The 17,366-nt window shown below is 44.6% G+C and overlaps 1 protein-coding gene across 1 annotated transcript in view; it reads left to right on the forward strand.

Annotated features, from left to right (window-relative positions):
- Positions 1-17,366, forward strand: part of TPRN (taperin) — a 123,893-nt gene that overhangs the window by 96,431 nt on the left and 10,096 nt on the right. The window contains exon 2 of the mRNA XM_082263899.1: positions 6,809-7,019. Coding sequence (XP_082120025.1) covers positions 6,809-7,019 — 211 coding nt within the window. The remainder of the gene's footprint in view (positions 1-6,808; positions 7,020-17,366) is intronic.

Consider the following 17,366-nt stretch of genomic DNA (forward strand, 5'->3'; position numbering starts at 1 on the left):
CCGGCAGCATTCGGTGCCAAGAGGTAGCAGTGGACTTTGCCTCTTTTATTTATTATAGGCGTGTCTGTTTTTATTTCCTGTATGCTTGGTGTCTGTGATTGATCTTAAAGTATTCCAAAAATCAAAACCTTTTTGTTAGTTGTAAATAGAATGGAGAGGAATAAGAGCACCTGTCAAGTTTTTAATGCTTAGGGAGATTCACCTTCCCCATTTGTTATGTTTACCGTTCCCACCAAAAAGAAAATCCTAAATTTGGGGTTGTCACCAGAACCGGAATAGAGGTGAAACCTTCCAATGAGGACACTAGTTGTGGTGACTAGAAGGCAGGGATATATATATATATATATATATATATATATATACAAACTGGCCCTCCAGCTGTTTCAAAACTACAATTCCCATCATGCCTCTGCCTCTGGGTGTCATGCTTGTGGCTGTCAGAGTCTTGCTATGCATCATGGGACTTGTAGTTCTGCAACAGCTGGAGGGAAACAGTTTGCATACCCCTGCAATAAGGGATTCCCTCACTTTGCAGGGATTTCCTCTCACTTCCTGTTTGGCTATGGGACAGGAAGTGAAGGGAAATCTCCCCAATGGCACACAAACGGTGATAAAAAATGAATTTTAATTTATCCAAAATGCAAAAAAAAGGTTGGCTTTTTTTAGCTCTACTTTAAAAATTCCCCTACAGGTCCACTTTAGGTGCTCATGGGCTGCGGCCATTTGTCCCAAACATTAAAGCCCCAGCAGAGATGGTATCTGCTGGATAAAAGCTTTTTGTCTTTGTGACACGTTTGTTTTTACAGACACATAGCTGGGAGCTCAGTATGACTGATGTCCCCTGCCACAGGTCATTAAATCACAGCCTCTGCTCCTATAGAAGAGCTCTGCCCAGGCCCTGATAACATTGTTTGCTAGCACCTGTGTACACTACCAGAGATGGCACCGGACTGAGGCGGATAAGTGTGACGGCTACCGTGCCATGCAGCAAAGCACCTGTGATAGAAGCAGCTACTCACCAGCTTCAGCTTTACTGCCATGAAACTATAATGTGGCATGCCATGTGTTTTGGTGCTTATACACTATCTTCATTTTTGTTTGTGTTCTCCATTCCTTTTACTATTTTTATGTTTTTTGAGCTGAATCTTTATAATGGATCTTGCTGAGAAACATCTTAAAGGCCAACTCTGGGCACAATACACTTACCAGGCTGCAGGCAGTTATATATTGTTCCCTAAATGGCAACCCCCATGGTGCAGGCCAGTGTTAATTTCGTCAATTAAAACCGACTAAAACGTTTTTGTCGTCTAAATTAACACAATTTTAGTCGACTAAAATACGACTAAAACTAAAACAATTCAGATGACTAAAATATGACTAAAACTAAAATGGCATTTTAGTCAAAAGACTATAACTAAAACTAAATCGAAATTTGCTGCCAAAATTAACACTGGTGCATGCTCAAAGCTTAATACCATAATAACATATTAGATTTTTCACTCCAGGACCAGCAGTAGTATATAATGAGTTTGGAAATTGTAGAGAAATGCTTAAATAATGCATTACAAATTACAATTGAACTACACCCATTCGATTATAGATAACTAAAATGAGTTTTAGTCGACTAAAATGTACTGGAGTTTTAGTCGACTAAATACGACTAAGACTAAAACACTTGCAGAAGACTAAAATGGGACTAAAACTAAAATGCCATTTTAGTCCTAAGACTAAGACTAAAACTAAATTGAAATTTGCTGCCAAAATTAACACTGGTGCAGGCTTTCCTCTATCTTAGTAAAGTGTTAGGCCCTGTTCACACCTGAGTGTTTTTCAGCTCGTAAAACGCTCATCTCTGAAGTTTTAAAACGCCCAACAAGCAAAATCCTATTCATTTCAATGGCCCCTGTTCATATATGAGCGTTTTTGTTGCCTGAAGCTCAAAAAAGTACATGAGCTTCTTTTTTGTTAGATGTCAATGCCTGCTTCCAAACATCTGCAAAAAACGCCTGTAAAAAGCCTGAAAAGGATACGCTCAGGTGTGAATGGAGCCTTACTAAACCCACAACCGTAAAATCAGCATGTACATGCAGTAAAGCATGCTTGTTATACTCACTGTGGAATCTAAGGGGTTAATCCTCCGCATTGTGTAAAAAGGCTGTTTGATCCTGTCCCCCCTGATCCTCCCCTTCTTCCACAGTCCCCAATCTATCTCCTGATAAGACAGAGCCTTTGGAGTCACTCTGCACATGCTCAGTTTGGTGTGTATTGCTAGAGAGTTTTTTTTTTTTTTTTTTGGGAGGGTGCATGTGATCAGGGCCAATCAGCACTGTCCAGAGACAGGGCTCATGCAGCCTTATAGGATAGTCAGAGGAGAATGTAAACTCCTACAAGCTTTAACCAGACACTGATAGAAGTCACAAGACTGCTATATACTGCTGATGAGAAAAGGTATTTAACAGTGTATATTTACTAAAAATAATTGTATTTCCATGTGCTGTGTACTGTGGGAGAGCAGATATAGTGAATGCTGGGTCCTGGGTTTGGTAACACTTTAAATCTGCCCGTGTACATACCGGGGGAAATGACACTCTTGCTGTACTTCTGGCCTGCTCCAATGTAAGCGTTGCACATCTGGAACCCCAGGACAAATGTCACATCCTGGCCTCCCTCTCCTGCTGACCATTCACAAAACAAAGTCTGGGGTTGTGGGTTTTGTGAATGGTCAGGAGGTTAGGGGGGGGCGAAGGCACAACCATAGCCTACAAGGGAAATCTAATGGGGACACTCGTTCCAGTGACTGCATTTCCCTCACCTTGAATAGATTTTCTCTCTTCATGATGGGTCTACAGAACAGGCAGGAAATCTCCATAGTGGGGCGCAGATTGAAAAAGAAACGTCATAAATACAATCCGATGAGAGTGCCATCCAAGAGTCCAAGGTCATTTTAATGATGAAATTGATTCAGAGCAGAATTCATCCAATGCGTTTCGGGGGCCAAACACCCATAATCTGGGTTTAGGAATTTAGGCCTAAACAGACGCAGGTAGGCCGATACCAAATAAATCTGCACTGCGATTTACTCCTTGGAACGGTTTCGGAGGGCAGATTACTCCAGTGTTAGTGAATGCAGCAAAGTCCTTTCGAGTTGGATTTATTCTATGAATGTTCTCATTAAATTTCCTTGGACACTTGGATATTTCTTTGGTGCTCTCATTGGATTGTATTATGGGGATTCTCAACTCTGGCAGCTCTGGGTCCTCTCACTTTTTCCTGAGGGTGGTCCCCGTTTTGCGGAGTGCTGGCGAACCAGAGCCAGCGCCCCCCAGTGACTCTTAGAAAATCTGATTCTGGTGCTTCATTTGTTCGTATGTTTGAAAAGGAAGCCTAACAGGACTTTTCATACAATTCCAAATCTATACAAAGTCAAAAGTAAAGTTTTTAGCTTTAGTAATAGTTTAAAGCTGGAATCCAAGTGTGATCTTCATTGCATACTTGCATTGATCCAGCTTGACACAATGTAAGTGAAGTATGCACATCTCCTACCCAAGGGACCACTGTGGAAAAGTCAGTGCTACTACATTGATCTCTGTGTTGCGCCGGATCCTGCGCCGAGTTGCTGCCCTTTTGCCCACAGGGGTTGCATGTATGTATGTGTGTGTGTGTGTGTGTGTGTGTGTGTGTGTGTGTGTGTGTGTGTGTATATGTAAGTATGTATGTATGTATATATATAATATGTATGTGTATATATGTATGTATACAGTATGTGTGTGTGTATGTGTGTATATATATATATATATATATATATATATAATTATGTATAGATGTATGTGTGTGTATATATATATATATATATATATATATATATATATATATATATATATATATATTATGGGTGGGTGTGTGTGTATATATAGATGTATGTGTGTGTGTGTATATATATATATATATATATATATATATATATATATAATATGGGTGTGTGTGTATGTACATATATATATATTTTTGGTTTTTTTTTTCATATGAACTATCCGCTCCTTTTTTGAAGTGGTGTTAAAAAAATCCTGCTTGTTGCATTTTTGCTGCTTATTTGGCAAACCACATAAAAAAAAACGCACCTCCCCGTTGAAATGCATTGAAAATGCAGTAAGAGCGCATGAAGAATGCACTTTTTGAGTCACATGACCGATGAAAAGAGCAACATAAACAAGGTAAAATCGCGGGTGTTTTCAGCAGCCAAGATTGGCACTTTTTTTTTTTTTTCTTTTGGCACAACGCGGAAAACCCTACTTCCGGATGATAATTTTCGGTGGTCGAAATTTCAGTGCAACACTAAGTACAATTCTTCTCAATGATGTAGATAGGAGGGCTAGTGACATGATCGCCATCTCCTCCAATCAGAGGAGAAAAATTACTGGGAACAAAAGATGGTGCTTTGTGACTGATGGCAAGCGAACCCCTATGGTCAGTATGCAGTGGTGCAGTCGCTCAGCACATGACCCGGAGCATGGCAGCCATCACTGGTGTCTTACTGACTGTTACAGTGATTGTCAGCTTCCGCAGTTGTCCTTCAGGTATGAGATCTTATAGTTTCATTGCTCCAAGCTGGATCAATGGTAAGTATGCAATAAAGATCATACCTGGAATTCAGCTTTAAGGAAAGAACCTTTCTAGGTCTCAGTCCCTACTGGCCCTGTTGGAAGTAGGCCCTTTATGGCAATTTGCAGAATTAGTGTTATTTAGTTATATAGAGTTATTTCTGCCCAGCGTCTTACTTGAGTTTAACAAGCAAGCCTTGAGCTACAAAATATTCCTTTGAACTAGTGGATAGTCCAGTCCAGGCATTCAGGTGATAGATAAACCTTAATGGTCTCTTAGTGTGCCTTAAAGACACATTGTTCCTCCTCCACACATTCCAAGCCTTGATCTTTAAATACTTCACGGTCATTAAGCCATGCCAAGTTGACCATAAGTACCAACCATTCTGGTTTGTCAAGGATGGAACTGGAAGGCCACCACTGCACACTCAATGATATGGTGTGGATGTAGCAGGAAGGATACTACAGAAGTGATGACTGCTGATGGACAAGAAGTTTGCTGACTTTCCTGACTTGAGTGTGATGCCATTTTATAACCACCTCCTTTTTTAAAGTGTATGTAAAGCCTAGGGATGCATCCGATATTCGGATCGGAAATCGGCCCCGATCCCGACAAAATAGCTGGATCGGAGATCGGTAAAGTTCAGCCATCCCTTACTAGGTGCAGTACTAGTATGGGATGGGAGCCGCTACTTCCTGTATAGGTCCGGCTCAAAGGCGGAGTGATATCAGATGCACTCCGCCTGTGAATGGAGGAGCCGTACACATGAAGCAGCGGCTTTTCAGCCGCTTGGTTTGTGTGTAGCTCCGGATCGGTTCCGTATCGGTATCGGCGATTTCACCTCGCCAGATATCGGTATCGGCTCCAAAAAAGCAGGATCGGTGCATCCCTAGTAAAGCCCAATCTATTTATTTATTTATTTATTTAGTTTTGGATGGAGTAAGGAATGCTTTTAACCACTTGCCGACTGTTCACAGTATATTTACTGCGGCAGTCAGCCCCTCACAGGCAGAGCGACGTAGTACTACGTCGCTAGCCTGTGAGGCTCTGGGGAGCGAGCGCCCACCGCCTGAGGCGCGCTCCCGCGCGGTCACGGACCCCCTCCCCGCGCGTGTGACCGGCGGACCCGATGTCCGCCGGTCACTCGGCGATCTTCGGTGGAGAGGGAGAAAGGCAGACGGCTGATGTAAACAAGCCGCCTGTCATTCTCCCCGGTGTAAGAATAGTGATTATACGGTTCTACTATGTAGAACCGTTGATCACTGTTCCTACACCTCAATCCGCCACATCCAATCACAGTTAGAATCACGCCCCTAGGGACACACATAACCCCTCCCTCTCAAAAAAAAGTTAACCCCTTCACTGCCAGTGTAATTTTACAGTAACAGTGCATATTTATAGCACTGATTACTGTAGAAATGTCACTGGTAACCCCAAAAGTGTCAAAAATTTCAGTCAAGGGTCCGATCTGTCCGCCGCAATGTCGCAGTACCGCAAAAAAAATCGCAGATCGCCGCCATTACGCGTTAAAACGAAAAACAACAAAAATGACAAAAATCTTTCCCTTTGTTAGTAAACGCAATAACTTTTGCGCGAACCAATCAAAATACGCTTATTGTGATTTTTTTTTTTTTTTACCAAACATATGTAGCATAAAAAAATTGGCCGAAAAATGTTAAAAAATTTTGATTTTTACATTTTTTTGGGGAGGGGGGGGGGGGGAATTTCATAAAAAAAATGTGAAAAATATTGTTATTTTTGCAAAATTGACGCTCTTTTTTTGTTTATAGCGCATGATCAAAAAATCGCACAGGTGATCAAATACCACCAAAAGAAAGCTCTGTTTGTGGGAAAAAAAGGACGTCAAATTCGTTTAGGTACAGCGTCGCACGACCGCGCAATTGTCCGTTAAAGTCACGCAGTGCCGAATCGCAAAATAGGCCCTGGTCAGGAAGGGGGTAAAATCTTCCGGGGCTTAAGTGGTTAAGGAGGCAGGTCTCGTATTTCTGCCATGATTGTTTTTGTTTGGATGGTTGCCGTCGTCATCGATTTAGATTTCTTACACTTTTTGGATTACAGCATTGAACCATTTTGTAAATGAAGAATTTTAGTTGTCTTGACATTATCTGTAGTGTAACCAGTCCTAATCACTGTTTGTTTTATAAAGTTTTGATGGTCCCACTTATTAGTTTTCTTCCCTTTGTTACAGATGAAGATCTCTTTCAATGAACAGAACATCCACACGATGTTTGAGTATCCATCGGAGAACTCGCTTGTAGATGCTGCAGAAGACGATGTAAATGATGCATCGGGCTCTGAATCCGAAGAGGAAGAAAAGACTTCTGGTCTTTTTATCCCACGAGCAACTTTTGGGAGCAGTGGAACAACAAGCAACGGCCTACAGGCCAAATCAAACTCAGGTAATGTCACTCTTTATATGCTGGGCACCAATCATGAGTGGGCCTTCCTTCTGAGATCTAAAAATTGGTTCCCACTGGATCCTAAATGAATGAATGCTGGGATCTGTGAACACTAAAAAATGTTCAAAACCAGATTGCTTACTATAAAAGGTAACGAATATGACCTTCTGCTAGTTTGTCAATCAGAATAAAGATAAGATATGCATTGGTGCTTAAAATAACTTTACAAATCTGCACAAATTCTTGGCATGTCGCCTTCTAAAGAGAGATTTCCATTTGCAAAAAACTTTTATTATTAAAAAGTAATTCCTGAGCACCAGTCAGGTGACTTTGCCTGGGCTGTGGTAATGTCATCGGTCTGTTGCAGGCGAGAAAAAGCATTTCCTCAGTCTTTTTTCTTCTGCAGAGATAATTTAGACCAGGTGTAGCGTGAGAATTACCTACCCCGTGAGAATTACCTACCCCTCGTCACTTCCGGCCAGGAACAGCTGAGCAGCGCAGCAGTGCGCATGCTCACAGGGCCGGATACCTAAAGGGACGACAGAGGAGCTAACTAGTGCGCATGCGCACTAGTATGGAAATAGGACGGTGTACCGTGGGAAAAACCTACCCACGCGGCGGTTAAATAAAACAGCGGGGTTGCAATACGAATCATCTCCGCTCCTGTGGCTGTCACTTCCCTGCTCTCGGCAAGTAAATATAAAAGCGGCTGGCGTCTCCGTGATTTATGTTTACATACACCCGCCGCCGCTTTTATATTTACTTGCCGAGAGCAGGGAAGTGACAGCCACAGGAGCGGAGATGATTCGTATTGCAGCCCCGCTGTTTCAATGTAACGGCTGCATTCCATACAGTGCCGTGAACCGGAAGTGACGAGGGGTAGGTTTTTCTCACGGGTAGGTAATTCTCACGGAACACAGGGATTCCCAAACTACGGCCCTCCAGTTGTTCAGGAACTACAATTCCCATCATGCCTAGTCATGTCTGTGACTGTCAGAGTTTTACAATGCCTCATGGGATGTGTAGTTCTGCATCAGCTGGAGGGCCGTAGTTTGGGAATCCCTGATTTAGACAGTACACTAACTTTGTAGCAAGTCACAAGGTGAGAGACTGCAGCAGGGGCCGATGCGTGTCAGATATTTGTGAACACAGCCAAAAACTGCACCAGGATTTACTTGGCTGTGTTTGTGAGGCATCATCTCAGTCCTGGGAGTAGATGCTGATCCTGGATATCGAAGATGCTGCCATCTTTCTGGAGAGCAAAGAGAATGAAGGTATTGTCAGTGTAGTATCTTTGTCAGAGATAATATATACTGCGCTTGGAAATGTTACATTTACCCACTACATGGTATGCATGTACTTAAAGCGGAGTTCCACCCAAAAGTGGAACTTCCGCTTTAGGGAGTCCTGACCCCCCGACATGCCACATTTGGCATGTCATTTTTGGGGGAGCGGGTACCTAGTTTTGACAGGTACCCGCTCCCACTTCCGCTCGGAGCGCCGCGGCGCCCTGAGCGGAAGTTCTCCTCTCCCCCTCCCTCCCTGCAATCTTCTGAGACACGTCAGAGGTCCCAGAAGATTGCCGGCCAATCACGGCGCGCAGCGCGACTCGCGCATGCGCAGTGGGTACCCGGCTGTGAAGCCGCAAACTGTAACAGCCGGGTGCCCACAGCAGTGATGCCGGCACCGAGGGAGAGGATCGAGGCTTCCGGCGGCCGCATCGCTGGACCGTTGGACAGGTGAGTAAATGGCTGGAACTCCGCTTTAAAGCGGAGTTCCGGCCACGAAAATGTTTTTTTTAATAAAAATACCCCCGGGACAGTCAGGGCTAGTACATTCCACAATGGATAGCCTCTGTACTGTCCCGGGTCGCACTTACCTTTTTAGAAGAAATACTCACCTTGAAAATTTCTTCTCCATCGTTGCCATCTCGGATGTGGGCAGCTGAAGCCAGCGCGTCCTCTTCTGCTTCCTCTTCTGCATCCTCTTGTCCCAGAACGCGCCTGCACCGGCCCCGCTCGTCACTTCCGGTGCGGGCGCGTCATCCCTCCACAGCTTCTGGGCATGCCCAGAAGCTGTTTAGCAGGGAATGAGGGGCCCGCACCGGAAGTGACGAGTGGGGCCGGTGCAGGCGCATTGATTCCTGAAAGCGATGACGTTCAGCTGCCAGGAATCCATGCAAAGAGGAAGTGGCGGCGCGGGCCGGTGCAGGCGCATTGATTCCTGAAAGCGATGACGTTCAGCTCCCAGGAATCAATGCAAAGAGGAAGTGACGGCGCGGGCCGCGGCCGCAGAGGGAAGAAGTGGAAGGAAGGTGAGTATATTTTTCTTCAATAACAAGGTAAGTAAACAAAAAAAAATAATAAATCGTGGCTATTCATTTCTTTTTCAGGCGACCAAAAGCAAGCGGATGGCCCAAAATTGATTCTGTCGATTTTGTGGCCGGAACTCCACTTTAATATTTGGAATTAAGTTTTGTAAACGATCACCTTGTAAAACAACCCATTCATTTTAAAATAGAAATGAAAGGCAAACATTTCTGTATAGATATAAAAATAAACAACATAAATAGCCTTTTTCCCCTTTTTTATAAATGATCACATTCCCTCTGTTCTCCGCTGCATAAGAGCTGGGGGAGGAGAAGCAGTAGCACACCAAGCTTGCCAGTGTATTGCTGTGAAGGGGGGGGGGGGGGGATTTTTACACATAGAAGTGAAGTGTCAGAATAGGCTTGGGAAGGAAGTGGTTAAAGACAATGTCCCTCTTTTGGCAAAAGGCTGTACAAGGTTCTCATAGCTAAGGAGTCACTTGTAGAAACTTTTCTAGAGGTGAGCTACGTCTACTGTACATGTATTGAGAATCCTGACAGATGTGTAGTACATCCTCCCACATACATACTATAGCGAGGTGAGGCTGGAGGGAGTGCTGAGTAGCAGCTATAAAACATCCATACTAGTACAAAGGAACAGAAATATGAGATGGTGGGTGATGAACCCTGATCGACATGTCACCTCCTATTGTGTAACCAAGACCATTCGATAGGCCAAGTGTTTGATTTAGGTGTTACTCACAGAAAAAAGTCCATAAAAGAAAACCAACTTAGAAACAAGTAAAATAAAGATGACCTCAAACCGTTAAAGTTTTCCAGCCCAGTGCCAGCTTAACCACTTGCCTACAGTGCACTTTCAACCCCCTTCCTGCCCAGGCCAATTTTCAGCTTTCAGCGCTCTCACACTTTGAATGACAATTGCGCGGTCATGCTACACTGTACCCATATGAAATTTTTATCATTTTTTTCACACAAATAGAGCTTTCTTTTGATGGTATTTAATCACCTCTGGGTTTTTTATTTCTTACAAAAAAAAAAAAAAGAAATACAGAAAATTTTGAAAAAAAAAATGTTTTTCTTATTTTCTGTGAGTAAATTTTGAAAATAAATAAATGTTTCTCCTTCACTGATGTGCGCTGATGAGGCAGCACTGATGGGCACTGATGTGGTGGTACTTATGGGCACTGATGAGGTGGCACTGATGAGGAGGTACTAATATGCCGCACTGATGAGCCCTGATAGGTGGCACTGATGGGCACTAACGGGCGGCACTAACGGGCGGCACTAACGGGCGGCACTGACGGGTGACACTGATGGGCAGCACCATCAGTGCCCACACTCAGTGCCCATAGTGCTGCCAGTCAGTGCCCATCAGTGCCTAGATGAGCAGGCACTGACTGGCAGCACTATGGGCACTGATGGCGGGCACTGTGGGCACTGATGGTGGGCAGTTATGGCACTTTATTTCACTCTTATGTGATCAGTGCCCTGATTAAATTTCCCTGTGCTCCCTATGAGGAGGAGCCGCTGATCGGCTCTCCTCACCTCACACACTGACAGTGTGAGCTGAGGAGAGCCGAATAACAGCACTTCCTCATTTACATGTGACCACATGTGTCACATGGGTAAAGAGTCATGTCATTGACTCTTTACCGAGATCAGGATCGCGCCGTATCCTAGCAACACGGCACGGTCACGATCGCCGCTCCGCTCGCCCCCGGGGGTGTGCAAGAGAGGCTGTTCTGGTGCGCCGGACGGTGTCCCAGGATAATAGCTACACCGCTCCGCCGTCAAGGCGGGTGGGTAGTAAGTGGTTAAGAGCATTAAAGGGCCCTGAGCAATGCAGTGCACTGGGGCCCCGCCTACACAATCACCCACCAGAATAAAAATGCAAATTATCGATAAGGTGATATTTATTGGTACAGCAGTGCAAGGCCAATGACAGCTTTCAAGTTGGGTGGCTGGGTGCAGTGAACACACACACACACACGGGAGTCAGACTCGACTGTCCTGTGTGCGCCTGTTCCCATGGAAGCGGACAAGCATTCCTGCAGTTGTGGGCTCCCCCTCCAGGGCCCAAGTGGCCTGACAGCAGCGCAGGGCCGACAGGCGCTTGCCACCTGCTAAGTTAGGAGGCGGGAGGCACACGGGAATTGGGACGAATGCTTGGCTGGGGCTGGGTTGCTGGGCAGGTGGGGCCCCCCCCGGGGCAAGTGGGGCCCCCTGAGCAACAGCCCAGCATGGCCATTCGGTAAGATGGCCCTGTTCCAGCCTATCCTGAGGGAAATAACTGAGGCTGCCATTACTGACCACCTTTGGGAAGTGCTGACACCCCCCCCCCCCCAACAGGCTCAGTATTTTGAGTCCCTGTCCTTGGACAAGTATTCCGGCCAGCAAGATTGGAGGCAATTCCCATTTTCTGAATTGGAGGTTAAGTATAACTAAAGGCAAAGCTTTAAAGCTTTTTTTTTTTTTTTTTTTTTTTTTTTTCATTTTGCTTTGGATAGAGTAGAGATGGGTTAAAACACCTGTCCGTTTTTATTGCTGCCTGTGCCCTCGTTAAGAAGATTCACCCTCTCTATTTGTCCTATATCTCTATATGTCCATTATCGTTGAAAGTGAAAAGAAAATCCCAAATTTTGGGTTGCCCCTGGAAAATTAATAGAGGAGAAATCTTCCAATGGGTAAAGTAGTTCTGGTGAACCCAAGAGATTTCATTAATTTGCAGTGATTTCTTCTACTTCCTGTTTTGGCTATGGGACAGGAAGTGAAGGTAAATCTCTGCAATGGGATGAAAATAAATTCACATCTAAATAATCCAAATTGTTGGTGATTCCCACCCAATATGAAAAACCTTTAAATGAAGGTGTAATGAAAAAATAGTGTACAAATAAACATACTGTATAAACAGGCATGTTATCCATAACACATATAGGATGAGTAAAGTCCTCAGGAGATCTTCAATCCAGTCATTAATGAATCAATATATCCTTGTGAAGTAGAGGGAGTACCCCCTTACCAGATAACGTTGCAATGTGAGCCTTAATCATGAACAAGCACTTTCCACATGTGAAAAAAGTGAAAGATCAGCCAAGTGTCAGTGCAAACTTCTTACCAGAAGTATGAAGAGGGTAGACATGAACCAATGTTCATATATGGATGCGCCCGGTGAAAGGTGTCCAATGGCAGCTCCAATACGTGGACTTAAGGATTCCTCCACTACACCTTATCCAACTCGCAAATGTGGCTGGTAATAATATTCTCTAGTGTAGCTCCCCCATGGTGGAAAAAAATATAAGGTGCCAATAGTGCATTACCCTTTAAAAAACTTTATTAAAAATAAAAACACACTTACATGGCAGAGGAGGAACTAAGCACAAACAATGGTTCCAAGATGAAAAAACGTGGCCGCCTGCGGTGCGGACCCCGAGGCGTGGCGTGGCTGCTCCCCCCTGTAACATAAATATCAGATATGGAATAGCTTTGCATTAGCGAAATATGAAATATGTAGTGAATTGTAGATGTAATGTCATTTTGGGTTAACTAATGTATTATCACACACATGTCCTGTTGGTAGCATTTGAAAGGACACAGCTGGTCTCTCTGGGATAGGGTTGACACCTGGTTGCCAATTAAGGTCCCCCATGCAATTGAACAAAAATTGTCACCTTCTGGGAACTTCAAAAGGAGACTGCTAGTCATTTTGGCTGCAGAAATCCGCAGGAGGGTGACAATAGGTTCCGAACCGTCTGTGAGCGGTTGCTGCTTTTATCAGATCAAAGGAATGTATTTTATCTCTCATAAAAGTTAAAATATTATTGGCAGAGAGATGAAAATAATTCCTTCTTGTGGTTCACGTATGGGGCTACGAATACATATAAATTTGTGTCTGTGGCATGGGTGGGGTCATGGAGAATTGCACAAAACCGTTGTATGGCGCCTGATTGTGGCAGGCAAGCAGTGTTTGATACTGTCGGAATCAGACCGATGCGCTGGTGTCAGAACTCCTATCCCTGGCCCAGTGGTCAGCGCCATTCTGGGCCAATTCAACTATGGTCAGTTCAGAACACAGAACTTCGGGTGGGCTGAGCTGGGGGCAACCCCTTTTGGCTGATTCGTTAAGGGCTAAAGTCCAGCCCACATCAATATTCCAATAAATTGGGGATCTGAGATTTGCACATTGTTCTTCCTTGAAGCCAGTTCTGAACTGGGGAGTTCCTGCACGATTTCCGGTATGCTTCTACCAAAGAGATAAGCCTAGGTAAAGTTTATTTCTGTGTTATTCCCTTTTATTTTCATAGCAAATTGCCAATTGTGTGTCTTCTTATCTTTTGTGTATTTTTTGTAACTGCTTTTGTTCTGTATATATTGTTTATGCACTGCCCACTTTCGGGATATTAAATTATAAAATTAATAAGTGACTTCTGTGTACTAAGCTAGGACTCATACCTCTAGAGAGATTTTATTTGCATTTTAGTGCCTAAAATCGCTTGATATATACGCTACATGCCAATCTGTATGCAATTGCACTGTGTGTTGGCAGATTGCATGCAGATTGTACACCAGACGGAGATCTGTGTGTGTGGTGTCCCAGCAGACCAGTCTGCGAACAAACTGTTGGGTGGTGGCAGGCTATCGTTTGTGGTGTGTGGGTGTGGGGACAGTGGAAAGAGTGATTAACACAGGGGTTCTGGCTTGTAGGATAGCTGGAATAATCCTAGTAGTGTGTGGTAATTTCTAGACTGCTCCCCCACCATTAGAGTGCACCAGATTGTATGTAAGATTTGTATCTGCCTGTGTGTGGTCAGCCAGCTGGATTGGAGTGGAGTCTCCCTCTAGTGGTGACCGAAGGCAGTGCAGGCTGTGAAAGTATTGCAGCCAATCTAATTACTTAGTAGGAATTTTCTTTTATTCGTTATCCCCTTATACTTCCCCAGTCACGATTCATCGCGTCTCGGTTAGCTAGTCGCCGTGGGCGTGGTTGAATCGTGACACCCCCCGACGCGTTTCTCCTTATCAGGCGTCAGCTGGGACCGGAGCACAGCCTGCGCCATCACTCGCTGTCTAAATATACCCTCTAATGTGGAGTACTTATGCGAGACCCGGAAGAGGAACTCATTACCACTTCCTGTCTACACTAGAGAATATTATTACCAGCCACATTTGCGAGTTGGATAAGGTGTAGTGGAGGAATCCTTAAGTCCACGTATTGGAGCCGCCATTGGACACCTTTCACCGGGCGCATCCATATATCAACATTGGTTCATGTCTACCCTCTTCATACTTCTGGTAAGAAGTTTGCACTAACACTTGGGTGATCTTTCACTTTTGTTCACGTGTGGAAAGTGCTTGTTCATGATTAAGGCCTTGATTTAAAGGTTTTTCATATTGTGTGGGAATCACCAACAATTTGGTTTGTTGAGCGCACTATACTTTTTTCACCATTTTTAACTCTAGTGCTGCCGCAAAATTTGAAGGTTAGCGCACCCCTTTCTTTTCACAAATCTCTGCAATGGGACACAGATGGCAAAAATAAACTTTACAGGTGTAAGACACTTCCGTTACTCTATCCGAAATGAAAAAAGGTTTTGCCTATAGTTCTACTTTGAAATGAAAATCGGAGGCTGCCATTGTTCGAGTCGAGGCTAGCCTCAGTCGAGGCTTAGCCCAATACCAAGGAAGCCAGCCCCTTAGTAACATGGAGGTTGGGATGAGAGAAGAGATGGAAGGTGTCTTTAGGGTTTCACCATTTTTCCTAAACAGTAAGTGTTAGGCCTTTACCAGATGTAGGTGATGGTCTAACAATTAGGATTGTAATGTAGAGGCAACCGGCATTCAGATACAGACTTTTTCCAGAGCCCAAACACCTGCCACTGTTCTGGAGATCTGGTATTGTTAGCATACATCATACACTGCTAGGAAGTCATTGTCCAATTTCTTACATAACGTTCTCCATAAAGACCACTGATCGGGCATTGATCTTCAGGCACTGGTACCCAGGTGTGTACTCCAGGGTGAGGATATGCAACCTGCAGACTCAGCTCTACTGGTATTAAACAAAACCTTAGGTAACGTATACTGTTCCTGAGATGTGACATGCCATCGTGTCTGGGTTCCTTTCACCACGTTACTGTGGACAGCTCACGCTCTCCAGAGTGTGTCAGAACCCTTAATCATCCGTTATCTCTTCTTGTTCACACTGACTCACTGCACACTGACAGCCTAGGCCAGCCAACAGTAGCAGCAGCCTGTGGTGGGGGTGGGGTGGAAGCAATGTTGAACCTCTGTTTACAGTGCATCCGGAAAGTATTCATAGTGATTCACTTTTTCCACATTTTATGTTACAACCTTATTCCAAAATGAACTAAATTCATTATTATCCTCAAATTTCTACAAACTATACCCCATAATGACAACGTGAAAAAAGTTTTGTTTGAAATCTTTGCAAATTTATTAAAAATAAAAAACAAAAAAAGAAAAAAATCCCATGTACATAAGTATTCACAGCCTTGGCTCAATACTTTGTTGAAGCACCTTTGGCACCAATTACAGCCTCAAGTCTTTTTGAGTATAATGCTATTTTTTTGGGGCAGTTTCTCCCATTCTTCTTTGCAGGACCTCTGAAGCTTCATCAGGTTGTATGGGGAGCTTCGGTGCAACGCCATTTTCAGATTTCTCCAGAGATGTTCAATTGGGTTCAAATCTGGGCTCTGGCTTTGCCACTGAAGGACATTCACAGAGTTGTCCCATAGCCACTCCTTTATCTTGGCTGTGTGCTTAGGGTCGTTGTCCTGTTGGAAGATGAACCTTTGCCCCAGTCTGAGGTCCAGAGCGCTCTGGAGCAGGTTTTTATCAAGGATGTCTCTGTACATTGCTGCATTTATCTTTCCCTCAATCCTGACTAGTCTCCCAGTTCCTGCCACTGAAAAACATCCCCACACCATGTTTCGCTGTAGTAATGGTATTGGCCAGTAGATGAGCGGTGCCTGGTTTCCTCTAGACATGATGCTTGCCATTCAGGCCAAAGAGTTCAATCTTTATTTCATCAGAGCAGAGAATTTTGTTTTTCATGGTCCGAGAGTCCTTCAGGTGCCTTTTGGCAAACCCCAGGCGGGCTGTCCTGTGCCTTTTACTGAGGAGTGGCTTCCATCTGGTCACTCTACCATACAGGCCTGACTGGTGGAGTGCTGCAGAGATGGTTGTTCTGCTGCAAGTTTCTCCTCTCTCCAAAGAGAAACACTGAAGCTCTGTCAGAGTGACCATTGGGTTCTTGGTCACCTCCCCGACTAAGGCCCTTCTCCCCCGATCGCTCAATTTGGCTAAGCAGCCCACTCTAGGAAGAGTCCTGGTGGTTCCAAACTTCCATTTGCGGATGATGGAGGCCACTGTGCTCATTGGGACCTTCAATGCTGTAGAAATGTTTCTGTACCCTTCCCCAGATCTGTGCCTTAATACAATTCTGTCTCGGAGGTCTACAGACAATGCCTTTTGACTTCATGGTTTGGTTTTGCTCTGACGTGCATGAACAGGTGTGTGCCTCTCCAAATCATGTCCAATCAACTGAATTTACCACAGGTGGACTTCAATCACGTGGTAGAATAATTTCAAGATTGATCAGTGGAAACAGGATGTACATGGCGCACCCCTGCACTCAGCACACACCTAAACTCTGCACTCTGTACACAGCACACCCCTAAACTCTGTACGTAATGCATCTCTGAACCTGTGTGTGTGTGTGTGTGTGTGTGTGGTGTGTGTGTGGGGGGGGGGGGGGTAAAGAGAACCTGTGTGTTACTGGGCAGGAAAAAAATGATCCCTTGCAGTGGGGCTGGGGCACTACAGGATTTAATAGCTCGACAGGAAACATTTACTTAGCTGATCCTCCGCTCCCCCAGTAGGCAGCACCCCCTACACTCCGGCAGAGGACTGTTTCTCAGCGTCCTCACGTCCAAAGCCGGGCTATTGACCCTGCTCTGGTTTTGGTGACGTCAGGATCCTAGAGCGCGGGGTGCAGAAGC

Source organism: Pelophylax lessonae, assembly GCF_965119305.1.
Source record: "Pelophylax lessonae genome assembly, chromosome: 7".
NCBI lineage: Eukaryota > Metazoa > Chordata > Amphibia > Anura > Ranidae > Pelophylax > Pelophylax lessonae.